At 45.2% G+C, this 27,529-nt stretch overlaps 2 protein-coding genes across 2 annotated transcripts in view; one reads left to right on the top strand and one right to left on the bottom strand.

Moving 5' to 3' along the window:
- Window positions 1-289: 289 nt before the first annotated feature.
- Window positions 290-27,529, top strand: part of LOC142576312 (2,4-dienoyl-CoA reductase [(3E)-enoyl-CoA-producing], mitochondrial-like) — a 36,984-nt gene continuing 9,744 nt past the window's right edge. Inside the window, exons 1-6 of the mRNA XM_075686390.1 lie at window positions 290-507; window positions 1,498-1,685; window positions 6,707-6,764; window positions 9,357-9,591; window positions 12,861-12,960; window positions 19,176-19,248. Coding sequence (XP_075542505.1) covers window positions 505-507; window positions 1,498-1,685; window positions 6,707-6,764; window positions 9,357-9,591; window positions 12,861-12,960; window positions 19,176-19,248 — 657 coding nt within the window. The 5' untranslated portion in view covers window positions 290-504. The remainder of the gene's footprint in view (window positions 508-1,497; window positions 1,686-6,706; window positions 6,765-9,356; window positions 9,592-12,860; window positions 12,961-19,175; window positions 19,249-27,529) is intronic.
- LOC142576314 (uncharacterized) overlaps window positions 5,187-27,529 on the bottom strand; it is a 78,215-nt gene continuing 55,872 nt past the window's right edge. Inside the window, exons 2-4 of the mRNA XM_075686394.1 lie at window positions 21,135-21,190; window positions 20,025-20,126; window positions 5,187-5,381 (exon numbers count right to left, since the gene is read on the bottom strand). Coding sequence (XP_075542509.1) covers window positions 5,264-5,381; window positions 20,025-20,126; window positions 21,135-21,190 — 276 coding nt within the window. The 3' untranslated portion in view covers window positions 5,187-5,263. The remainder of the gene's footprint in view (window positions 5,382-20,024; window positions 20,127-21,134; window positions 21,191-27,529) is intronic.

The following is a 27,529-nucleotide window of genomic DNA, read 5'->3' as shown; positions in this document are numbered from 1 at the left end:
TAAACGCTTGGGAAATAGCGTAAACGCTTATAGCATAAACGCTTATAGCATAAACGCATGGGAAATCTAAACCGTGTGAAAGCGCTTTGTCTGACACATACAGTCTTTTACAATAATAATTGTATGAAACTCTGTGGTATGACTTAAAGCGCCTACATGACGTTTTCAGCCGACCCGGAGGTGCATGGAGGTCCATGCGGAGGTGCGTCGGTCGCCGACCGCATCGCAGTGAAAGTGATGGTTTCGGTTTCGAAATTGTCGTCCCGCTGTAGTTGGTCGTTCCCCTCGATCACTTCGCCATCGTAGTTGCAGGTGTTCAGTGCTTTGTTTACTTTGCGCGACAGTCTCGTTATTTCATGTCGTGTGTAGCTGTGCATTGCGGATCGCAGCGTATTTTGCTTGGCTCGAAGCTACTGCCAGCGTTGCTACTGTAGAGCGTGGCTATATAGCGTAGTGCTACGGTGGTGCTTTTCACCGTAGTAAATCTGCCCGAGTCTACCCAACATGGTGAGCCGTTCTTACTTTGCGTACCTTATTAAATCCCTGTTTCAATGGCACTTGTCGTTTGCTAAGTTCGCCACGGCTCATATTTCTTGTTACCGCATTGAAAGTTCTTCTGTTGAACTATATAAATCGCTGCGGAGTGTCAAGGTTGAATTGGCATGCGCTTGAAACGTTACGGCCAAGGAAGTAACAGCACTTCACCCATCGAGCGTTTGCTTTCCCGATTCAAGTACAAGCTTTGTACTTAAATCAGCACAGCTTCAGATGTCAAGCCGGAAAATATGCAGTGCCTCGCCATAGCGCAAGGGCTTCGTGAATTGCGAGATATGTAGCTGCATTTGGGAACCACAGGCCGTATCGAGTGATTACCATATAATCTAATGTCACGTACAGCAATTCAAGCTGAGTATAGCTTAGTCATACTGACTCTTGTTCGACGGCGCCTCCAATTGGAAAGCTTTTGGAGCCTGTTCACTTCGTTTAGGGCATTTTTCTTTCTCTTGGAATTGTCAAAACAGATGGCACATTTATCTCCTCACCCATGGGGGAATGATGGGGGGTTATTTGACAGTACCTGGGCGGTTGTCAAAGTGACACGAAAGGAGGTTATGTGCAGTACGTCAAAATTCAATTTAAGTAAAGGTACATTGCAATAAGTACCCAGTACCAATTAAAAACGCACGATATCAATCCGACACGAGAAAGATAGAAAGCGAGAAAATCAGCTGAGAACTGTGATGAAGGTAGCGCTCTGTTTTTAGAAGCTACCTGATACTGTCAAGTCCGTCATCTAACATTCCAGTTTGTTGTGCCTGCTAGGATCCAGTGATTCTTTGTTGCAGTGACTCTGTTCCAAATATTCCTGATTTTGTTCAACCTTTGTGCTTGTTGGAGTACAGCTTGTATTTCACATTTTTGTCATACTGTCTTGTCTGTTTAGGGCAAGTTAGCTGCTCTGGTTAATTGCAACTGCGTATATAAATCTTCTCTCAGAACAGGTTGCAATGCCTTCGCCAGTATTGCACAGCCAAGAAGCTGTTTCCACCTGTCACGACACCGATGCTACCACCTGGCACCTTCAAGAACAAGGTTGCCATCGTCACTGGTGGTGGCACTGGGATTGGCAAGGGAATGACTGAGATGTTTGCACAGCTTGGAGCCAGCGTTGCTATAATGAGCAGGTAGATCAGCCTATGAATTGTACCATTTCAGATGGGTCCACAGTATGCCTAGATTTGTTCAAGCGCTTTTGCATAATTTCCCCAAGTCTTGTGTTAAAATTCTACTTGATAATAGGGCACAGATCGAGGAGTATTTTTGATGACCTGTTCCCTACCCTTTCCTTCCTGAACTTCTATTGTCTACTGTCCCATAAAAGCCACAATCAAGTACCTTCACTGTGCCTCTGTGTTAGGTATTTAGTCTGAGTTTTTTACTGTTTAATCCTGTCAGATGCTGTTCACCATTTTTAGCAAAACTTCTTTTTTTCCCTCTCTACTTCTCTACATGATCAAATAAGACCAAATGACAAGGTCGTTGTGAAAAAAAAAAGTGGTTTATCTTTAAGACAGTTTACACAATTGTGTATAAAGTGTCTCAATGGCTATGAAACTGCCATAGGTGTTTTAGTTGTGAAATTGAATGAAGCGACTCCACTTGGTGAGGCACAGTAGCACCTGCCACTTCATGCAAAATAGTCTCCACCAACCTTTGCGTCCTTCACAATCACACCTGGACGAATCTGTTTGCTCCCCGAGCTTCAGGCCAGTGCTCAACGGCATCATATTGGGCATCTGCGTTAGGCTCTTGAATGTATATTTTTGTGGAGAAGTTCGGGTAGCAGTTATTGAAATTCATGTGATGGTCTTCCGTGGTTCCTCGCGCTTGGCACAGGTGTAATGAGTGCCTCTGCAACCTGTAAAAAAAATTATGGTGTTTTACGTGCCGAAGCCACCATCTAATTATGCGGCTTGCCATAGTGAGAAACTCCAGAATAATTTGGACCACTTGGGGTTCTTTAACGTGCACCTAAATCTAAGTACACCGGTGTTTTTGCATTTCGCCCCCACCAAATGCGGTCGCCGTGGCTGGGATTTGATCCCGCAAGCTGTGCTTAGCAGCCCAACACCACAGCCACTAAGCAGCCACAATGAATTGGTTACCACCTCCTGTAGTTGGAAGTCCATCAAGACTTGGAGCTTTGTCCTCCAGCCTTCTGGATGACCTTTGATATACAGTAAAGAGCTTTCCTACTTCTTCAGATTTGCTGATGTTTGCGAATGTCTGGAGACTGTGTAAGTTGGCCCTGCGGTGTGCTCAAATACGATACCATGTGTTAGTATACAGCCTTACCAGCACCCCTCTCCTCTTCCAGAAATTTGGGCATATACCTTTCAAAGCAGTTGTATGGAGTACACAATTCACCTTGCTGTCAGTGAAGTCGCTTAACTCCGTCTTAGGTGGAGTAAAATATTGTTTCCTTTACTATTGTAAGTTCATCCAAATGTTGTCTGAAGAAGGCATTTCTCGGAGTAATGCGTCCAGCAGCTTGTTTTCTCCTTTGCACACAGAAAGCTTCATGGCCAACCTCATCTTTGTCACTTTCACCAAAATCTGATGTGTTATTGGAAGCAGTGTCCTCTAGCAATGTTTTTTCCTCTGAATGTGGCATGACATTGTGGGACCTTCCAGTATGTTGCACAGGATACACACAAGATACATGAGAAAGCAAAATGAACAACAAAGATCCAACGCACACGGTCGGTTACTGCACGAGGACCGTGGGGGGTCACTTCATGTCTATTATCGTACTTTGTGCACATTTGTGGCCATGCACTGATTCTGCTGCTGCTAGAGCACTCTTAGGAGCAAGACACTATACTTTGTTGTGTAACTACAGTCTCAAGAATTTCACACATTTGACAAAATTTATAAATGTTGCTCGGCACTGAAAAAAAAGCTAAAGAAATATATTTGTGCTTACCTGCTGGCGTTGCCACAGGAGTGGCCATGCTGTTAGTTTTGACATATATTTAATGCTTCTTTAGTCAGATGGCACTGCAAATGTGCAGATTGCCAGAGCGGAAGCTCAAGATTCGGGTAAATTAAAGAAAGACGTAGTGTTGAATGAATCTGCTGTTATTAAATGCATTTGTGTATACGTAGTGTTGCAAAGGGTTAATTCAAACATTTGTATTATTTGCAGAACATTACAGTTATCCTTCATATTCTGTTATATATCATTGTCACTGAGCCCTCTGTGTCTATGCTTCAAGTACGATCTACCCATGCTAGGCTGGTATAGTCTGTCACTTGCCGTTAGACTTTGTAACATACGTGTTTATCAACCAATGTTGTGTTTGCTTTGCTGAGTACTTCTATGAAGGTGGCTGGTGACCAGGTTTCAGGCCTTTGCGGTTCTTTCCAGGGAAGGAGGAAAAAAAGAAACCGACTCAACTGCGAAACCCATCAAGGCATTTCATATAAGAGAATTTAAAGATACATATGTCAACAAGTGGTTGTTGTTTCTGTTTAACAAAGCATTTGCATGCCTCTGAGGCACCCATCTCTTCATTAGCTGTTATTACTTTCTTCGTTTTATCTTGTACAATTTTTAATGCTCAGAGTTGTACCAGTGCTGTCAACGTAGGAGGGGCCAATGGCCTGTATATTTCATTATGTTCCACTTTAACGCAAATCATGCATTTTGCTCCAATATTACCAGAGGAAATTATGGCATCACCCTCTGTGTTAGTTTCCCCATGGGTGTTGTGCTATAAGGATAATGGGGGTGTGGCATGTCTTGAATCTGATTTGGCCTAAAACATGGTCAGCGCTGTGCAGGTAAAGCTTTCTTATAATGAAACCATCATAAAAATATATTGCAACAAGTAAACAAACAAACAAAAAACATATCATTGAAACCAGTGTTTGAGGTATGCCTCAAAAGTTTGTGCAATACGTTTAAGGATATTAATTTTATGAGCTTTCAGATGGATCGACGTGGTCACCTTCAAAATACTCTCAATTAGACACAGTACACTGGTTCCACCTCTTATTTCATTACTGGAAGCACCGTTGGATGTCCTCTTCTGATAAGCACTCCAGCGGCTATTTCGTTTCCTTTTTATTGTCACATCGCCGAAATGTCACCCCTGGAGCACCAGTTTGCTCTTGGGAGAAAAAAAAAGTTGCAGGGTGCTAAATCTAGTGAGTAGGCACGATTTACCAGCATACTGATAGAATCGCATGCCAAGAATTCATAAACTACCACTGCAGAGTGCACAGGGAAATTATCGTGGTGCAAAATCCAGCACCCCTCTTTCGACAAATTTGGTTGAACTCCCATCTTTCAGGTGCTTCAAGACCTCCATATAGAGAGCTGTATTCACAGTTTGACCTACAAGTCATGGCACACAACTCCATCGCAGTCAAAAAACACAATCAACATGACTTTAATTTTTGCTTTGTTTTACCAAACGTTTTTCGGCCTTGGCTCATCTTTCTTTTTGCACTTCTTGCTCTATCTTCAGCTTCATGTCACATTCGTAAATCCAAGTTTAGTCTTTAGTGACAACATTTTGTGAGAATTCGTCTCTGTCATCTTAAGTTGCCCAATCAACATTCTTTTCATTGCAACTTTTGCTCAGGTTTCAGCAGTTTCAGCATCATCTTTGTGCAAATCTTTTTTATTTACAAATTGTCAGTCATAATCCAGTGAACGGCTGACTTTCCCAGACCATGTGCTTCTGGTAACATTCTAAAAGTCATTCCACAGTCGCTGAGCACAAGACGATGCACACGATCGAACGTTTTCATCTTCGCATGAGGCGGAAGTGTTCTGATCTTCCATCGTCCTTGGGGTATTCACAGCCTTCCTGAAAGCAAAGAACCCGATTGAACACAGTTATTCCCTTTAAAGTATACTTTCCATAGGCGTTTTGCAACATTTGATGAATTTCTGCTTCATTCTTGCCCAATTTCTCAAGAAATTTAAGATTGGCCCTCTGTCTATTCATTGATGTCTACTTCGACAAAAGCTAAAAATGGGTTGCACAAAAAGTGCACACACAAAATTATCTCGTGTCGCACAGCAGTCTGGATTGTACTAGAAGGTCAACCAGGTCCCTTTGAGTGGGGAGAGCAGTACCACTGGTACCCTCTCGCGCTGTTGATGCGAAAGCGCCAACTGGCCCATTGAGTGAAAAAGCCAGCGTCTGTCATCTGTAGCAGTGAAACGGAACCTAAATTCCTATTGGTTACGACGTCATGAGCATGCCTCAGCGGAGCAGAGTGGATGAAGGGGAGGGAACACCTGCTGCAGCGCTAGTGCGTCAGGTGTTGAGCGAGAGAGAGGGCATCGCTGTGATGCCACATCACCCTCGCTCTCAGAAGCTGGTGTTATCAGCATGTTCCTTGTTCGTGCAAGCTCTTGCCTGCATTTTAACTGAACCTTGGTAAGGCCAAATCAAAACACGTCAAGTGTTTCAACGCGCTCGCTTGCGTGCAAGGAGTTCATAACTCGAAGGATTGCTTAGCGACTTTCAATTGGACATTAATGCTTTCGCATTCACAACTCGTAAGAAGTGCTTAGGTGTCCTAGTATTTTTCTTTTGCTCACACACTGTGTTAACTTATGGGACAGTCTCTTATAGTGAGTGCAGGCATTCTTGTCTTTCCTCCAGCTTTAGTAGCCTACTGGTGCTGTTAACATTCCATAGAAATGCTCACTCTGCTGTATGTCCCTGTGTGCATGCTGACATTTTAATAAAAAGCGTTGTAACATAACAGTGCACAAAATACTGCATTTTACATGCTGTTTTGGTGGAGACTCAATTGGGTGTAACAGGTGGAATTCGGTTTGTCAGACACATATTTAAAGTGTTCTGGCTCCCTGAGAAAGATCTGAATCCGAAGCCCCCAGTTCTTAACATTGTCATATATACGACACCGCAGTGCCACTTTTCTTCCTAGTGGAAGGAACCTTATCATAAAAGTCACTTGCCAGCTGCACTTGTCATTGTCTGTCATCTTTTGCCTGTCCGGTCTTTAACTGTGCAGTTTTGAAGAATGCAAGTCGCACTGTTGTGCTTAACCTGTGTGCAACATTACTCGGTGTGGTTTGGGTTTCGTCTCTCATATCCTGCCAAAACGGAATGCGTATGTAAAGTTCACAATGTGCATCTATATATTTTCTTTACAGGAAACAAGAAGTCTTGGATAAAGCTGCCAAGGAGATTTCTTCAAAAACAGGCAGCAAAGTAAACATTCTTACTTCATTGCAATTTTTATGCCAGTGCACATATGACAGGCTTAATGTAATTTATTAATATTGTCACACATGTTTTGTCAGATTGAACATGATAAGTGTTATCATACTTATGTTGTGAGTTTGCAATATAAGGGAATATTTGTGCATCTTAACTACTGTAACCACATGTAGACAGAAGAAAGTATTGCATCACATGTTTGAATTTGTGCAGTTATCTTGAGTAACCTTGAGTATACAATGACACACCTATAAATATGCAACAGTGCGATAGTGACATCATTTGATCCAAGAACTGCCGCCAACCCCACTTGTAGCTACATCTGCCTAAGAGTTGTACCTTGGTTTAGAAGGCACAAGCTTGCCCAATTAAAAAAGAATTTCCGTTCAAGTTGATTGGTTGCCGACTGGCCAGCACTTACCCCTGCCACATGTTCCACATGACTTGAGCCAAACTTTATAGGTATGCAAATGCCACATAGCTAGACAGAACCAAGGTAATGTTTGCCGTTGTTTGGAGACACTTAGATTACTTTCTGCATTCTGCCTAATTGCATTAGTCTTAATAAATAATTAACTTCTCAAATATTATAATTGGATCTATAATTGGATGAAAAGTGTCTAAGAAAATTGTAGAGCAACATGAAAAACTCTCGATACAGCTTTTTGTTGCTTAATATGTGCTGCATAAAAGTGTTTTTTGAAGCATGAAAGAAGCCCACGAATACATGTAAAAGACCTCGAGTGGCCGGTTGTGCAGAAAATTGCACTCTAGATCTTGGAAGTTCATCGACCTTTTGTTGTGTAGGTGAAGCCCCAAACTACTGGGGAACACAGTTGCAGGCTTGTTAGTTTCTTTGTAATTTTTCTTGCCGCTGGAGAGCTCCATTTCTGGTAGTTGTTGCACCCCTCCAGCGATTGCTTCGCCAGAGGCACTTTCCTATCGACATCTATGCCATCAGCAGCAGCACTGGTTGCTGTAATAGCAGTCCAAAGCCAAGTTGATAACCTCACCAGAAAGAAAGAAAATTGCTTTACACTGTTCGCGAGTATTCAGGGTAACAGACCTAGAGCAAGTTTCCTAAGCCACTTCGGTGTGATCATATTAGTGAGGGACCAACTATATTCTTGGTGAGATGTACCAAACTGTTTGACATTGTAAGGAACTGGTGCAGGAATTCCAAGGTGGCGTCACCACCTGGCTTTCAGTTTTAGTGTATTTAGGCATGTCATTACAACATAAGGCTTAAAGGGCCTCTCACCAGGTTTGGCCATCCTTAACAAACTAGAATAGTGCATACAGTGCACTGATAATCACGTCTTCAAAGTATAATGGCACTGTGCACCACCGAAAGCAGCTGAAGTTTCAAGCCAAACGCCGTGCACCTTCCCTCTCGACGGCGGCTCCCAGCCAGAGAGTCAATGTCCCATGCACAAATGCCTCTTTGCAGTGCGAGTTTCGTCACTCACCATCAGTAATAATGCAATGTGGAAGGCGCAACGCCGCAAGGACAAGAAAGGAGGCGGGACTTAAAGGGCAACTACGGTGCTTTTTTAACTATATGAGGATATTGTCATTTTCAAATGGCATTGACAGTCCTATCATTCGTAGGGTGATTCAGTTTGCTTAGAAATTCATCATAACTTTAGGTAACCAATAAACAAGACACCAAAACCGAAACGGGTAGCTCCTTCGTGTGATGTCACGATGAGTCGATAACGTCAGATTCTACACTACCATAATGTAAATATGCCGAATGCATGCTGAACATGCAGTACACATGGCACTAATGCCAAACAAGCGAAGCTGATGATGGCTCCTGACGACACAGGGAGCTTTTACAAATATTTCGAAATAGACAGCGGCGGTTTCAGCGACAGTGTAATTGTAGTCTCTGACACCATAAGCACAAGGTGGCTAGTAAAAAATGATCAGTCAGGAACGCAACCAACCTGTAAAATTGATTTTCAGGAAAACTAAATGACATGCAGCCACATTGCTTAGCACAGATAATCAGAGCGTAAAAGAGAACATAATATATTCAAAACTTTATTAAGATCAGTGGACATAAAAAAATCACCGGAGTTGCCCTTTAATGCCGTGGTACGTCTCACAGCTCCGGTATGAGAGAAGGCAAGGAAGGAACACCACTTGGTGATTGTGTTGAGGCAGAGGGAGAGAGCATCCCCATTGACACTGGCGCTCACCTCGTGGTGGCATGGCAACAGGACGGCTAATTTCTCCTCTCTACTCCATGGACTGATATAAAGAAGTGTTTCGGTGAAAAACCTCTGAGATGGCGGTTTACAACTATCAGTGTATATAACGAAAATTTGTAATGGAGGCTGGTGAGGGGTCTTTTAAGGTACAGCATAAGGGGTAAGTTTGGCATCTGTGAGTGTCTTGCTGGATAGCCCAAGTACAAAGGTGATGCGCATCCCCCTTAGGCATAGGAGCCAGGCACATAGGACCTGTTGAGGTGATCTGCTGCCAATCTCTAGGCCCGAGTGATAAGAGGCTTTGGTGCTGCCTCAGCCCATGCATTAAAGAAAACTTGTGCCTCTATAATGTCTTGTGCTGCAGATCTTGGCCGTTGCAGCAGACGTGAGAGACCCTTCTGCTGTAGCCGCAGCAGTGGACAGGTGCCTTGACGAGCTTGGCTTGCCCGACATTGTCATCAACAACGCAGCAGGGAACTTTATCAGCCCTACAGAGATGCTGTCCACCAATGCCTGGAAGACCATCGTGGACATTGTGCTCAACGGGACAGCCATTGTGACGTTGGATGTGGGGAAAAGGCTGATTGAGGCTGGGAAAGGTAAACACTCGTTCATGTTGGCAACTTCAGCATGCAGCTGATGGATCAGAGTAGAACAGGAGAGGACGTCCCAAGTGCTGCAATGCAATGAGCGTTTATGACCCACTGTGGTTGCTCAGTGGCTATGGTGTTGGGCTGCTGAGCATGAGGTAGCGGGATTGAATCACGGCCACGGCGGCCGCATTTCAATGGGGGCGAAATGCGAAAACGCCCGTGTACTTAGGTTTAGGTGCACATTAAAGAACCTCAGGTGGTCAAATTTTCCAGAGTCCTCCACTACGGCGTGCCTCATAATCAGAAAGTGGTTTCGGCACGTAAAAGCCCATAATTTAATTTTTTTAAATGAACGTTTATCAGAAAGTGGCAGGGAAATGTGGACACACATCAATTCGCACAGCTTTCCCTTTTAGTTCAGTATAAGCTCGTGCTATGTTACCGTGCACATCTCAATAAATTGGGTGAAGAGGTTATCACCTTAATTATTCAATTTGTGTATACTGGCTTTGTGCCCTTGGCTATTGTGCATACTCTGAATGGTCAAAAGAAAGAAAAAAGAAGTCACAGGAATAAAAAAAAATACATGTGTGTGGAGCACCTGGAATAAATGCATCTCATTAGTTTGGCATATGTGGCCATATTGCAATCGCTGACCAAATCAAACTAGGGGTGGGGACGGATAGGTTCCTGACCAAATGGCACGTGAACAAACTTTTCTCAAACTCTTCACTAGGCTAGGGAATCTTGACTTTTGTGAGCAGGTCAATGTGCACTTGCCCGTAGATCTGTCAGGGCTTACAGCTACTGCTTACTGATGTATCAATAATTTTTAACTGGCTGTTGAGGTTAAAGCATTGTAGCATCATTGAGCTTGTGATTATGCACTTACAGACCTTCTGTACTGTCTTTAACAAGCACAACTATATTCAAGGGCTACAGCAAATGGTGAATGCTGTTAGAGCGCAGCAAAGCGCTCTACATTATTTTCGTGCTTCTTGATTGCCATTCTCACTTTTAAAATTTCACCTCAAGATAGCTTTCCCACTTCTTTGGTCTGTTAAAGCCTGAACTAAACTGCTAAAAATGAATCGTAGCTCTCACTATATGAATTACTGTTCTTATAGCTGGTATGCCACATCCCTAAACTGGCTGCCACACTGAGAAGATGTCACTGTCCACCTATGTCCCAGTTGCAGATTTTCTTTGAACTAGTATATGTACCAGTACATGACCCACCAAAGAAACAAACAACGTTGAGGATTATTAAATTCCTGTATTCATGAGGCGTGTGAAAAAAAATTGCCGCACTTTGGAATTACACGAGAACTAGGTGAACAAGAAGAAAGGGGGTTAACTGAGTGGCCCGATTATTAATAATCGTAAGATGAGAAGCCAACAAAGACACCAAGAACAACATAGGGGAAATTACTTGTACTTACTAATTGAATTAAAGAAATGATAAATTAACGGCAATGAAAGTGGATGAAAAAACAACTTGCCGCTGGTTCGTGATCATTCGTGCTCATTCAGGCTTGCATAGTTTGAACTTCCAGTGCATGTTGTGGACCCTGATGTGATCTAAATACAAGTCATGGGCTCAATCTTGGAAAGCAAAGCTTTCTTAGTGAACCTACCTGCCCTGGTGGCGTAATGGCTTTGGCATTGTACTGCTACACCCAAAGGTGCAAGATCAAATCCCGGCCATGGGGTCTGCATTTTGATGGGGGCGAAATGTGAAAACACCTGTGCACCATACATTGGGCGCACGGTAAAGATCACCTGGTGGTCTAAATGATTCAGGAGTCCCTCACTTCGTCATGCCTCATGGCATGCCTAAATGTTCGTAAAATGATGTGTCTGATAGTGGCATTAAGTCTTGGTCTCTCAGCATAACAGCCTGATGCTCTAGCCATTAGGCCAGAATGGCGTGTTTGCCTTTCTCGTGCCACTGCCAAGTAGCTCTTTGAGATGATTACTGGGTGCATCACACTTTGTAGCATTTGTGGGCAAATGCATGTGTGCACGAGGCATGCACCAACGTGCGTAAGAGAGCCGCTTCCTGGACGCTTTGTTTCATATTGATTCCAATGTGTGTGTTGGAACTCCATAATTTTTTTTTTCAAATCTATGTTGACGGTTTCTTATAAGGGTAGGAAGTTCTTATTGCTCCTGTTGCTGCAATCATTGTATGTCCTTGATGGCATAGCGTTTGTGCAGCAGCAGTTGAGAGCTTAGAGAAGGGTTTAAATAGTGCAGTAATATATGTCATGCACCATAGCCACGGCACTACCTCCAGGCCAACTACGGTGATTAGGTGTGCATGTTGTTGTGACTTCGGGGTGGAGGACAAGTCTCTTGAAGCAGACAAAGAGTAACAAAAAACTTTATAGTACGATAAGTGCAAGGATAGCAGAAAGTAGCGTACTTATAGCGGTAAGAGTGCACCAGACCGACTGGGCAAATGTTGGCGACTTTCTGATTTGAGAGAGAGAGAGAGAGAGAGAGAGAAACAACTTTATTTACCACTGCAGGGTTGGAAGTTAGGGCAGGAAGGCCTAGTGTGGCTCCCAGGTGAAGCCACATCTTGGGCCCACAAGACGAATGCCAATGGGCCGGCTCTGCCTTAAATGCTCTCGCCAAGCCAACATTGGGCAAAACGAGGCGGGGCGGGTGCTGATATCACCCGCATCGCATTCCTTCTTGTTGCGGGAGAAGTGTTCGATTGTTGGTACTGGGGCGCCACCGGGCCCCTCACTTTGACCCGTGAGCAGGTGTGAGCAGTTCACTAGAACTTTGAAGGCTTCAACTGTGGCACAGAGCCAAGGAACTTGAGGGGGCATGCAGTTCAGTGGATATTTGAAGCGTGGCACAAGGGCAACAACTACAGAAAAAGCCGGGGAGCACCCGTCAGAAGGATAGGCATGTAGTGGGCCACCATAACATAGTGCCACACCAAGGCTCATGGCATTTGGTTCTTCATGCAATGTTCCCAGCTGTGAGAAGCTACATTTAGACAAAGCAAATGCCATGCCATGTTTGTCTGTAAGGGTGTGCTGTGTGAGATATGAGAAAAGCCCTTGTATCATCCTACATTTTTCTCGCATGCTGTTGTTCTTGCATGCTGTTGCACATGCATTCTACTGACAGAAGCTTGTAGCTCAACACTTGCACTTGCCTTTTGCTCTGTCTGCACTTCATCAAAATTGCAGGATTTGATGGAAGCCACTCTGACTTGCTTAAGTCTGCAAAGGTTTTCATGTTTTCTCTGCCAGGTGCGAACTTCCTGGCTATTTCTGCAACCTACACAAAACATGGCTCTGGATACGTTGCGCCAAGTGCAGCAGCCAAGAGCGGCGTGGAAGCACTCATGATGTAGGTTGGCGTCATTCCTTTAGGTCTATTTTGTTGTTTTCATCCATCATCGAGGCTCAACACCTATCATGTTCTCCAGAGAGGGAGCCCCAGACAGCCTCCCCCTTTGCAATACGAACACATATCTTCAAGCAGCACATACCTATGAACACATACATACAAACACATACCCCCAGTTCTGCATTGGCAAAATTGAGCAGCGAGCCCCCTCCTCCCGTTGTCTATATATGTAAATGAGGCACCCACCTTTGATGCTACCCTGAATCCAACCTTGGGTTCTGGGTGCAATTCCTAATTGTGTCTGCCATGTTCCAGTAGGCGTGAAATGCAAAAACTCTGGACTGTTCACTCATCCCCGAGACATCAGCCTTCTTCGACTACTGTATTTTCTGCTTTACAAGGCACATTTCCCCCCCCCCCCTAAATTTTTGTTCGCGTGTTTTATGCAATGGTGGAACTTATAGAGTGAAACCTCGGAATGAAATCGGCGGGGAAAATGCAAAAAAAAATTGCTTTTTTGGAATTTTGTTGTTGCGAAATGGGACAACCACAGATAGGGAATGCATTGCAAGATGAAAGCTTGTAAAGATTCTGTTAGCCTGCTTTGGCAAGCCTTGCTCGAGGGCATCGAACTGAATTGCCGACAGCACAAAACCATGCGTTGGTCAGGGGTGGTGGCACTGCTATGGAGTGCTATCCTCAGTCAATTGCTTTCAGAGATACGATCACTCACATGACATTTTGCATAACTTGACACCAGCCATGGTGCACCAGTGTTTTTCCAGCACGTGCTGTGACCCGTAGATGCCGATGCATCTGGTGCCAAGCACGAAAGTGATGGTATCTCATATCCCAGAAAGTGATCGACTGAGAATAAAGCTTCTTTGCGCAAACCTGCTTCTTGTAACGCTGAATCCGCATGCATGCCTTTTGGGTGGTATCACTTCTCTATATTTTGCTCCCTATAGAAGAGATCAGTGGTTGATACCGAAATCTGCGTTCTTGAAGTAGGGGACCCATATTCTTGGTCACAGTCCCGGCCACCGGCATAGCAGCTCACGCTGCAGCTGCTATCTGAAGTGCCATAAAGAAATCCATGTTGGTGGGACATAGATTTATATGTTTTTGCTGCACTTTTCTCACCGAGCCAGAGCTTGTGCGCTGTGCTATGTACACGGAAACCGTTGTCACATATTGGTAAAGACATGCGACCGTGCCATTTGAAACAGGTGATCAGCAAACAAGATGGCAGCCATAAAGTGTTTGCAGTACATGCGATCGCTTCCATTGCTGCAGGCTTCTTTTTTTCGTAAACAATATGGTGGCAGCTTCGCAATTGGGCTGTGATGGGTGTTTATACAATTTAAGTGGGCAGAAAATGCATTCAATCATTTTTTTGTACTTTGTTAGCATTACACGAGTACAGTGAAACCTCATTAAACAGTAGTTGGCCGGAGCTCCGAAAAAGTATGTACTAAACGGTAGTACTGCTTAACCGAAATAGCACGAAATTGCCCACTCACCGTAAACTTGCATATAATAGTATGAGGTTTTTTTCCTATTAGCATCCCAAATTTTCACTTCATACTATATGCGAATCCAAACAAAAATTTCAGTCAAAATTTAGGCTAGAAGTTTTGTTTTTGTTATTGCTGCGTGGCTATGGCTTGACTTCCTTATTGCTGCATGGCTACAGCTTGGTTTCGTTATTGCTGCGTGACTAAAGCATCGTTTCTTTATTGTTGAGCGTGCACCTTGACAGTACACGTGCAAACCACGCTTCGTGAAGTGCATCTTATTATTCCACATTGATGGACCAGGATGTCCAGACCACGAAAACAGTACTCAGCTGCTTTCAAGAGAAAGGTTATTTTAGCCACACAGGACATCGGCAACAGTGCAGCTGGGAGGCAGTTTGACGTCAGCGAGGCAAGCATTCACGGATGGCGTCTACAGAAGGAAGTCCTTTTTGCATGCAGCGGAATGCGAAGAAACTTTCGCGGCCTGAAGAGTGGGACATTCCTGGAAATCGAACTCGCTCTGATGGAGTTCGAAAGCCAACAGTGAGCTGCGCATCTAGATGTGAGCCTGGAGCTTATGAGGCAATAGCTAAGGAGCTTGCAAGACAGAAGGACTAGCGAGCTCCGCCTTCAAAGCGAGCAATCACTGGATTTATCGCTACATGTGCTGTGCTGGATTTTCCTTATGCCGCCGAACTTTGATTTCGTAAAAGCTGCCTGAATAGTTCGAAAAGTTGCTTGTGGCTTTCCAGCTCATGTTATTTGACTGCGCAAATCCAAAAACTTCCAGCAAGGGCAAATTGGCAATGCTGACCAAATGCTGGCTTATCTGGACATGCCATCACCCCTCACTGTGCACGGAAAGGGCTCTAAACAAGTTTATGTCTGGTTCACTGGCATCAAGGAAATGCGAGTTACCGTCATGTTGTCGTGCACGGTAGTCGGATGCAATCTCCCGCCCTATGTCGTCTTCAAGCGCAAGACAGTGCCTAAAGGTGAGGAGCTGCCAAAAAATGTGGCCGTGAGGTGCCATGAGAAAGGCTGGATGAATGAGAATCTTGTGCTCCACTGAATAAAGTCCGTCTGGTGTAGGCAGCCCGGTGCACTGTTGTCATTCCCGTCCATCCTCATGCTGGACGCATTTCGTTGCCATTTGGCCGACTCAGTGAAGAGACTGTTGCGCGAATCCAGCACTGCACTCGTTTTTATCGCGGGTGGGATGACATCTCAGCTGCAGCCTTTAGATGTTCGTGAACAAGCCGTTCAAGGACGCGGTCAAGTGGTGTTACGCAGATTGGATGCGCTTAGGTGAGCCTGCAGTGACGCTGACTGGGCGGCTGAAGCGGGCTTCGCCAGCCACGCTATGCAAGTGGATTACGGACGCATGGGCCAGCATACCGGAGGACCTTGTACGTCGCGCTTTCAAGAAGTGCGGCATCTCAAATGCGCTCAATGGCACAGAGGATGAGTACCTCTGAGAAGATATGTTGAACAAGGAACTATCTGAAGAGAGCACAGCTAAGGAAGACAGTGATTGAAGTCCGGAGCGCAATTTAAATAAATGTTTTCCTTAAGTTTTCCTAATTCGTATTATACGCTGATAAAACTTTTTTTTTCCATGAGTACAAAGATACCGTGCATGGCAGCATTGTGACAGAAAACGAGTCTTGTTTTAACAGTGGAGTGACTGTGGTATCAGATGTCAGTTTCTAGGGCTCACCTTGTTGACAGCATGGCAGCAGTAGTAAAGCCTACCAGTATGGCATCTGTGGCATGGGTACCTCTCTGTTGAGGTAGCGCATACAGTCGAACCCACTTATAACTATACTGGCTTAAACAATATATCAGTTACAACAATGAGAAGCTGCTGCACCGTCGACTTTTGTATGTTTTCCATAGTGATATAACCCACTTACTACAATGCCCCGATGCCGCATTATCGGTTATAACGATGAAGTTTGACTGCTGGGTGTCCGAGCCGAAAGGTAGTGAAATGCGAAATTTTTGCTCAGCAAAATAGAAAATGAGAAATTCGAGTCGCAGCATGATGGGCCGCTGCTTCAACAGTCGCCGCACACTCATTTTCCAGCCATCTCCACGTGGCTCTCTCCCGTCGCCGTTCCACCCCTCCGAACACGAATGGGCTGTACCACAGCTCTGCACCGCACCACCCTCAGAAACACGAATGGACCGCGCCAACTGCGCTGCAAGCTGATTGCTCACATGTTGCTTGCTGGCTCCTCATTCAGCACAGTTCTGTGAACAGCTTAGTCGCTCACATTCGTCTTTGTTAGTTGTGTCGAAGTCGTTCCTGGCCACGTGGTTTCTCAGCTTCGCTTGACTTGCCACCGAAATGGAAGATGGCTGATCTGCCCATTGATCGTCAGCAATGCACGATGTTGCCGGTGAAAAGAAAGCGCACGGCTATAGATTTGGAAACTAAGTGCTTCTAACCGCTGAGACGATTGTCGCGAACGTGCTTGCATCAGATAGCGATGGCGAGAGCGACGACGCATTAGGGCAGGCTGCCTCAACGTTGTCCTCACAGGAGGTCCGGCAGATGATTCAGTCCCCCTCTGGGGCTTTGTTGTCGTGAGGAACCTTCCACTGCACTTCGTAGAGCATTTGGATGCCTTGGAGAAGGATGTCAGCAAGCTTCTCATAAAGCATGCATGGCTGATGGACATAGGCTTTTCTCGTGCAAGCCACTGGTGAGATGCTTGTGGTGATCTCTTCTCAGCGTTTATTCTGGATTTCTCAAGCTGACAGGCTGCCACGGCAACCTTCCCACAATTTTTGAAAGGCCCCTTTTGGGACCATCAAAATGATGCCTTGGCCGTGCTTGCATATCGCTTGCCATCCGTGACACCTCTTTGCAGTTGTTATAGCAGTGCCATTCTTTAATGCCGACAGCCGCAGCTTGCAACATGTGATCGGAGTGCCCAGGAAGCAGTTAAACGAGTGAACAGAATCAGCAGCCGGGCGGAGGAAGGTGGTGGGGAGGGGCACTGCCCTTCCCACCTATATAGTTTTCTCGTATCAGCTCTGCCATCCCCCTATTTTGATATTTTCATGCAACCCGGTTATAACAATTATGGATTATAACAATGGAATTTTCATGGCACTTGAATATTGTTACAAGTGGGTTCGACTGTACTAGTTTGCTGTTGTAGTTTAGTTTTTCTTAAATAAAATGTTAAACCCACTGAACTGACACAAGAAATATAAAAAATGCACCACACTTCTTTATTGTTACTTAGTGGCATTCAATATCTGCCATTAAAAAATGCGTGGACGATTACGATACTCCCTAATGTGAAACTTTAGCGCAGCCCTATACGTGTTTTCATTTCGTGTGTCAATATTTTGTATTACGATTATATAGGTACAGGGTTTATATTTGGAAGGGAACGTTGTGAGCAGGGGTGGCTGGCGTGGACGATCTGTCTCCTGTGCCACGTTGCGAAAAGAGTGAAGCATGGCTGAACTGCCTACTTAATCGGGAGATTGCGAGAGGCAGCTCGTGGGTGACGCTTGGACGCGATTCAAAGCAGCCACCCCAGACAGATCTCCGCTCATGCAGCACACTGTATCCGTTACGTCTGACGTGTGCTACTTTGGCGCCATCTCATAGCCGTCGTCGCCGCAGAGCCCGTCTTGCGTGGCACTATGCTTTTCTTCTCACACTTTTGCCATATCCTCCTCCTCCGCTTTCCTCTTTCTTTGCTATCGTCATCTTTCATCACCTAGTGCGCTCCGCGTTTGCTCTTTCATCCTTCGCTGTGCTTGTTCACTCGGTTACAAGTGACGTCGAGGCATGCCGACACTCAGCACAGGAACGAGCGCCTAAGAGCTGTGCCCTAAATGAAAGCAAAACTCGGTTATCGCCATCATCAGTTGCCTGTGTGAGAAGTCGTCGCAGTCCAGCAGTAGCTGCACTGCTTCTGGCTTTCAGTTGCCATTTGTATATGTGTTCAGGCATGATGTGATCTTTGCTTGTGTGTTTGTCCCGAGCATTTTACACTGCAGGGGCAATGCCAGCAACACACTTCAGTAGGCTTACGTACTGCACAAATAATTCATAGACCAATGATGGTTAACGAGCGATGTTGTTGGCCAAAGTAGTTCAACTTTTTGACCATACATTGGAAGACGAGTCCTTTGATAGTCTTCGAGTGAAGTGCAATAAATGTCGGTTTCCTGCACCTAAGAGGAGTGCTGGTTTAAGTATTATTCTGCTAAAATTTCCAGCTTGCAGAAACATTCTTTTTTAGTGTCCTGAAAAGGGTGAGTACGGCATTTTGTGATAAATTTACAAGGTATGCTTAATCATGCAGACTGATTTAAATATGTAGGTACATCTTATACGCAGGCAACTGAGGAGCCAAACTGCATCAGCCTTAATTACTGAACCTTAATGCTGTGATATGTGCAGCATTAGCTCACATGCGACTGGTGCCGTTTCTGTTTGATTCATATTTGGCTCGGTCTTAGAAATTGCTATCTGTACACTCCTGCATTACTGCGTTGAAAGTTGCGGTTTCATTTCGTGCTCATGCAACTTGCAAGTGCTGTTCATGATATTGGAAATTGTAAAATTAAGTTTATTATTTCTTGTGGGGTGCATATACACACTGGTACATTTCAATGCTATGTAGCTTTCTTGTAGGTTTGTTAAACTGGGTTTGTTTTCAGGTCACTTGCTGCAGAGTGGGCAAAATATGGAATGCGCTTCAACTGCATTGAGCCTGGGCCTGTCTACACCAAGGTGAGCTTATCATGGCACATAATGTGTGAAATAAAGGGACTGTCTGTTTACACTACAGGACCTTTAGTGTTCCAGTTGTAACATGCTCTTTCTTGCTCATAACAACCGATTATTATTTGGGCATCTTGTGCCTCATTCTGTTTTTTTCACTTGGAACTTCCCATGACACGCCTCAGCTATTCATTGAGTGAGATAAGTGTAACTTTGATATTGAACTTCAGTTTAATGAGAACCGTAGTGTAATGAACCTATTATTGCGATAGCAACTATATGGACACTTGGAGCGAATTTTCCTGCTTGGCATTGCTGTCGCCATGGGGCTCTGCATATAGTTAGGTTATATGTATGCTGTAGGCTTATCTGTGCCCTATATGTGAGTTATATTGCTACACTATTCAATCACTAAAGCTGCTCATACAAGGTCTTATGTTCATGACTAAATTATTCCTCGGAATTTGTAGAATGGCAGATCACAAACAAATATCATGAAACATAACATTCACGGTGAATGCTTTTTATCATAAATTTTCTCACGCTATTAAATATTCAGTGTACCAAACAATATCAGTGCTCATCTGGAAGTGATTTAATTTTACTGGTACAGCTCTTTACAGGCATTGTAGTGCCACTTGTGCGAAGTTATTACAGGCCCTACACAACGTGTTCAAGTTTTTAAGGGTGGCAGAAATTTCGCCGCACCTGTGTATGTCATGTCCACATTAGTCGGACCACGTATGGTTAGAACACCATCCGAGAAGTTTAAACGCAGCACTAACCTGTGCTTTAGGGCTTCCAACCTGAAGTTTGCGGCGAGATGCCAGCGCCACTTCCCGTAGTGGAGAGACACATCACCATCAAACTCCACTGCCGCCTGCTGCCTGCAGAATAAAGCAAGTCGGGGTGCCACAGTTTGCCGTTTTCCTGAATGCTAGCTATTATTTGCGGTACTGTTGTTGCTTCGTCTTGCAGCTCAGTCGTGACAGTTTTCTTGTAATGATGAGATTATTGCTACAGCTCTGCTTTGACATGTTTTGAGTGACGCATTGAGCGCCGGCTAAATTGCACGTGAGAATTACATTGTGTTTTCTCCTGTTTGTATGACAATGTGCGTGGACTGCTTGGACAAGCTTCTTGATGGGTAACATTTCTGTAGTAGCAAATTACAAGCACCTGAGCGCTTTATCACAGGCGTATGATTAGGTGTCAAAGGCATGCTGACTGTACTGTGTGACATCTATACTCCTCGAGTTGTGTTGCCAGAGGAGGGCTGCGGCGGTTCGTATAGCTTGGGTTTTGCGGTAGTTCTTTAATGCAGATGCAACACAGGCACTTCGGATCACGATCAAGCCCGATCCAGATCAAGTTTGTTGAGCAGCATGACAGCACAAACGACAGCCTGCAATCGCGATCAACTGGATCTGGGTTGGGAATAATCGTGGTTCAAAGTACCTGTGTCGAAGCACTCGATCCGGATCGGACTCGATCGCGATCCAAAGGGCCTGTGTGTCAGGGGTATGAATTTGTCATGTGTTTTGGGACCTCAGCGATGGGACACTCGTGTTGTGCGACGTGATAGTAAAAGGCCCTCTCTATACTTGTAAGGTGGCTTTCCAAGGGAGTTTTTTCATGCTTTCTTAGTCTTTGACGAATTTGTTGCCTCTTTCTTTGTTTCTCTTTTTAGTATGGTGATCGCTTCACACCACGTCACTCACTGCACTTGCACAAAGCTGCCGCTCTTGCCGGCGCTCAGCGGTAGCAACCAGCTGAGGCCATGAGTCCTCGTGCCCCCTTTAATAATGGACCCCACTTACACGCGAGAGCCCCATTGACTGACTGCGAGACACAGATAAAAATTTGGCATGCGAAAGCAAACAAGTGCAACTTACTTGACTTTGCCGACAACAGCAGACGCGCACGCTTGTCTTCTCTTCTTTTGCACTACCTGCGCCGAAATATTTAGAATTTCATAGGCAAATGTCGGCACTTCGTGTTTTCGAGGCTGTTGTGGAATTTACTGGCAGGCTTGTGCGAACAAATGTACAGGAGAGACAATATTGCATGCAGTCCTTACTCTCATGTTGAAATCGAAATAACAGAAGAAATGTATGAGCACTGGCCGAGACCTTTGGTCGGTATTGAATTGACCGAAAAATCGATTTAGGCAGAGTCAATTTAATGGATGTCTACTGTGTAAACGTAAAATTGGTTGAACAAGTGTCAGTAATTGGGATGGTGTTTAGTTCTCCAATTTTTCATATGTCAGTACAGCCGTGCTATCTTGGGGCCCCTTTGACCATGGGCACCATGTTGCAGCTTATATTGAATGTGACTGTACATATGTTCTTCGAGTCTTATGACAAGCTTTTAAATGAAGGAAGGCAACATTGTCTAATACAGAAATAATTTGGGCACTTTCATTTGCAAATGTTGCTGCAAGCAGCAAAAAACATTGATCGTAAAGTGGTGAACAAGACATATTGCTTTGGCATCGGTCAGAGTGGCACGGAAACCACATTGGGTAGTTTGCACTCCGTTCATGCTCGTGTCTATGCTCTCAAATGTGTCAGCAGCCGTTACTGCCCTTTAAAGAACTCGGGACTTAACTTTGGTAAAAACCGCGTCTCCATCGGTGAGATAAAGACTTACACTAGCACATTAAATGAATGAGAAGAAAGAAGAAAGTTCTTTTTGTACACGTTTATTTTACTTCTTTTTATAATTTCTGCACTTTAATTATTACTACAAATAACTTTCCTATGCTTTTCGTAGATTTGTCAACTGTTGGCATCAGCGCCACCAATGACCGCCTCGCAGGAGCTTTTAAAAGTATGCTTGGGATGCAATAACAGACGTCAACACTTTGCAGCAAGGATGGCTGAAGTTCACGGCTGTGATTTTCCCTATGCTCATTGTTCATCTGCCAGACCGCTACTTCAGTGGTAACGGCTGCAAGAAAGGCATGGGCCTCTTATGAGAGTGGACCCGTACCCGATGTTACTGGAATTTGGGACAGCCCAGTCCGCATATGTGCCAGGTGCGTCCTGCAGACAAGTGCGATGAGGCCCAGTTATTCGAAGAGCTCGTGCCAAGTAGCCGATTCGTTTTGTTGATCAATGCGCTGTCTCTAATTCTACCCTAGCTGTGTCACTGTTTCTGTGTCTCAATAACAGGCACATGTCGTTGGTGCTGACTTATATTGGTGCGATGCCGGCACACATTATAGTGTGGTCTTAGTATTGATGAATGCATGTGACATCACCGAATAAGTGTGCTCAAAGTCACACCGAAAAGTGTATAATTACGAAATCGGTAATGGAAATGCGTACACTAGTCAACGAAGCCACCAAATGCACAGGTGAATAAAAGCACAAGTTCGTCTTGTTCGGCCGACGCTATTCCACTGTGTACGTCGATGACCTGCCCTGCCAGTTACACTTTTCACAACCTGAAATTTCCTTAGTGACCTGTTTGGAACCGTACAAAGCGAAAATCTTCAAAAAATATCAGATTTTTTTTTTCAAATGTTACGAAGGAAAGATGGCCAGAATACATTGAAAGGTGCAGCAATGGCAGCCAAGGCAAGTTGGCATTGGTGACAAGGCCGGGTTTAGTCCTTTGTGGCGTAGGCATGCATGCCTACGCCACAAGGTCACAAAGTGAAATGATAATAAAAAAGAATTCAATTGAGTATAAGATACACACACAAAGAGGTAGTCTGCAGGCTTAATCTGCTCAGATAGATCAAGGTGTAATCAATTGCAATACATGATGTGAATTTTTCAGCAAAAATCGAACAGCCATACCCTATGTTACAGCTGTTAGCTGCTGCATAGTTAATTTTCGCATTGAGCTACCCCTTTCCTAACGCATGTCCCAAGCAACCATAATATTGAACATGTTCTCATGTGAAAAGAATAAAGCTATTAAAGTAGCGCTTGCCTGTTATCATTGTGATTAAGCATGGCACTGTTTAAGCGCCTTACAGAGGAGGGGAGGTCGCAACCTCATTCTTAAAGATACAGTCGACTCTTGTTACAACTGACACTGATAATCCGAAAAGAATGTCTGTTTTATCCTAAGTCCATACTATCCGAAACTCTTCTCGTCCAAAACTTTCACTGTGATGTCTAACAACTTTATTGCAAAGAGTGAGTGACGAATGTTGAAATTAAAAAACGAACAAAGAAAGTTGCAGTTATGCTCTAAAGCCGAAGCATCGACAGCAAATTAAGATAAGTGTGGCAACAGCAGCGAGCGAATTGGCCTTTGTGTTGTCTCTCGCTTCAACGCGAACCAAACATTGAAAGCACAGCGCACATGAAGCTACCGGCATAGGGCGCACTTTGCACGCATCGCAGATTGCTTTGAAAATGGGGCCCGCACGGGCGCGCACTTTGTTTACATCGCAGATCGCTTTCAAAATATGGCGGCCACGCTGTAAGCAGCAGCCGCCAGAGTAGAACCCTCCTTTCTCTTGTCCCCCAGCCCTCCTCGTGCCTCGTGTGCGAAAGAAGACGGTCCCGTTTCCGCTCTGCCTTCCTCCTTCGCGCACTTGATATTGAGCTGCGATCGTCGGCTGACTCTTGCAAGTGTGTTGTGAGCCCGTGTTAACACGGCGAAAGTACATTTTATGTGCCTGATTTTGAAAAAATTGCAGCTAATTTCATCCGCTGTAGTCGATAGTCCGTTGTAGCATGGTCCGTTAAAAGCGAACTTTGTTGCATTAATAAAATAGGTAGAACAAGCTAAGGCTGAAATGTAGTTCTTTATATCCGAAAGTCTGTTGTATGCCGGTCCGTTGTAACGAGCATAGACTGTATCGTCAACAGTTCTGCGTGAAGCAACTAGCAGCAGTTCAACATTTGCAAAGCCACACTTAAGATTGTTAAAAAATATTGGCAGCTTCGTCCGAATGATGAAACACTGACTGTGATAGCAAGACTTAGCATTGCACTTGACTTTCTTCAATGGGGTTCTAAATATATATGCTGGTCCGACTAATGCGGACGTGATATATGCGGGTGTGATAAAAATTCTAGCACTCTTAAAAGCTTTATCATGCTTTGCAGGGTCTGTAATGACATTGCACGGGTACTACTGCACCACCCGTAAGGAGCCGCGCAAGTAAAATTCCATTACTTTCAGTTTTGAGCACTAATATTGTTTTGTACATTTAATATTTAATAAGTATGAGAATACTTCAGATGAAAGGCATGTGCTGTGAATGTTATGTTCCACGAGATTTGTTTGTGGGCTGCCATTCTCAAAATTCTGAGGAATAATTTACTCATGAACATAAGATGTGGTATGAGCAACTTTAGTGATTGAATAGTGTAGCAATACAGTCGACTCCCGTTAATACGAAGTTCACAGGGACCGCAAAAAACTTCGAATTAAACGAACTTCCAATTAAGCACAAAACACAAAAAACAGCACTTTATTTGTGGCGAAATCGAGTATTTTCTCTAAGAAAAATAGTCGGTCATCTTGCTTTGCTTCTTCTTGCCGAATCGCGCTGCTGAAAGCAAGTTCTGCAGGCTGTAGATGTGGCGGAACGCTTCTTCTGCGTTACCTTCAGCGGCAAAGAAGCACTCCGCAAGAGCAAGGCCCGCAGCTACATCGGCAGCCTTAGGTTGCGGCTCGCCTTCAACGTCATCGTCGCTTTCCTGGGTCGCTTCCTGGGGCCGAATAATCTCTACAATTTCGCTATCCATCAGCGCACTGCACGTTTCGACCGCCTTGTCTACGGCAAAGTAATCTTCAAAATTGACGTCCCCGAGAGCATCACCAAAATCAGTGCCGTCAAGCTCGCTTGTTGACGCTTCCTCCGCTGAAATTTCAGAGGCATCCTCCGAAGAAGCTGCCACAAAACCGCAAGCCCTGAAGCAGTTTGCAATTGTTTCTTGCTTCACACGATCCCATGCTCGCGCCAACATGTGGATGGCACTAAGCAGGCTCACCTCGTACTTTGTGGAGCTATGCATACACAAAATCATGCGCTCGAGGAGGTGCCGCCTGTACAGGACTTTAACATTCTTGATGATGCCTTGGTCCATTGGCTGCAAAACAGCCGTTGTGTTTGCAGGCAAAAATGCGAGGCGTATTGCACTCAAAATTGGCACATTCACGTGAGCACTGCAGTGATCGACAAGGAAAAACACCTTGCAGTTCGAAGCAGCAAACTTGCGGTCCAATCTGCTTATCCAGCTCTTGAAGATTTCGGCCGTCATCCACGCTTTTTTGTTCGCCTCATAGTCCACAGGCAGCGTCTTCACGCCTTTAAAACATCTCGGCTTCGCGGCTTTCCTGATCACAAGTAACCGACATCGTTCCGTGACAGTCATGTTTGCCGCGATCAGCACCGACACTCTCTCCTTGCTGCGTTTGCCCCCAGCACAGTCGTCGTCCTTGAATGTGAGGGTCTTCTCTGGTAGAAGCCGATAGAAGAGTGCAGTCTCATCTGCATTAAAGATGTCTTCCGGTCTGTATCCGGCGAGATATTCACGCAGCTTTCCGTCCATCCACGTGGCGCATGTTTCCTGGTTAACGGATGCCTTTTCACCACACACGCTCTTGAAAACCAGGTCATGGCGATCTTTAAAGCGCGTCAGCCATCCATCTGACGAAACGAAGTCATCGATCCCCAACATTGCTGCAAGCGTTCGGGCTTTCATCGCAACGATATCTCCGCTGAGAGGAAGTTTGTTGCTCCTGGCCTCCCTAATTCAAACCAGCGGAGCCTTCTCCAACTCTGGGTAAGCGCCGGTGCGCATTCGCTTCCGAGAAGTCTTGAACTTGTCGTTCTCAAATGCATCCATTATTGTTCGCTTGTTCTTGATGTAGTTAGAGAGCGTGTTCGGCTTGATCCCGTACTTCCGCGCTATGTCTTGTTTGGCGGCACCTCCCTTCTCAACTTCCTTCAAAACCTCAACTTTCGTTGCCAGGTCGAGCATGCGATAAGAGCCATGGTTTGCCATGGCTATAAACTGCGCGACTAAGTACAGTCAATTCCGAATCACTCGTGGAACAAGCTAGCCTACGAGCTTCCCGCACAAAGGCGCTCGACCTACACATGCCTGACATACGCTGCGCACGCTGCAAGACTAATCTCGCACAATCTCGCCACTGCCAGTATGCGGCGCTGCGTGCACCTATGGCACCCGCGTGGCCTCCGCGATCAGCTCCGGCCCCGCGCGGCAGCCGCGCGTGGCCTCCGGCGGGAGGCGATGCGGCTCCCGCCGGAGTTGATCGCGGAGGCCGTAGCAATAAATAATCGCGCCGCTCCAAGAAGGATGGCGTTGCGGGCGGCTGCGGTGGCGATGACACCAACGCGGAGCACGGAACTGTTGCAACACTTGAAAAATTGCACATTCTACCAAAGAATGACGGTCACCTTGAGGATCCCGGCTGAAAATTAACTTCCAATTAAACAATATTACTGGATGAGGACTTCGAATTATCGAGCGATTTCTTCTATAGGATTACATGCAAAACTGACGGGACCAGCACTTCACTTCTAATTAACCGAAAATTCCAATTAAGTGGCTTCGAATTTTCGGGAGTCGACTGTATTGTTATGGCACAACCAGGAGTGGTGCCAGTCAGGAGAAGACCATTGGACGTGTAGAGGTGGAATTGCTCTTGACAGCCATCTTATTTATGTGTCATTGTCTCTCGTGTAAATATTGTAAATACATCGTTACATGCGACTTCTGCAACGTAACAAATAGGCAGAGGTGCTGGGTACCCACAAGAAACAACAACGGAGCTCCGCAGTGCTTGTCACCTCGGAGTTGACAACGTGATGAACGAAACAGGACCCGACATGGTGCGGCCCTCATCAATGTCTGCAACCCCGACGGTTGTGCTGGTTCAGCCGCGGGATCCAGGAACATTCTGCGGCACTGACCACCTCGACATGGAAGACTGGATCGCCACGTATGAGTATGTAAGTGCCCACAACAAATGGGATCTGACGATTGTGTTGGCGAACTTGGTCTTCTACCTACAAGGCACTTCGAAGGTGTTGTATGAAAATCACGAGGAAGAGTGAACGACTGGGACACATGCAAACGGAAGCTGAGAGACTTATTCGGCCATCTGCCAGGCGGAAGAGCACCGCTAAGGAAGAATTAGCAACCCGGGCCCAGACGTTCACAGCATCATACGTCTCTTAAATCCAGGACGTGCTGGCTCTGCGCCGTAAAGCCAACAGCGCTACTGCCGAGTCAGACAAGGTTGGGCATGTACTAAATGGGTCGCTGACAATGCTTTCAACCTG

The sequence above is a fragment of the Dermacentor variabilis genome, chromosome 3, assembly GCF_050947875.1.
Source record: "Dermacentor variabilis isolate Ectoservices chromosome 3, ASM5094787v1, whole genome shotgun sequence".
In the NCBI taxonomy this organism is placed as follows: Eukaryota; Metazoa; Arthropoda; class Arachnida; order Ixodida; family Ixodidae; genus Dermacentor; species Dermacentor variabilis.
The sequence above is the reverse complement of the archived record's forward strand: the minus strand, read 5'-3'. Positions and strand labels throughout refer to the sequence as shown.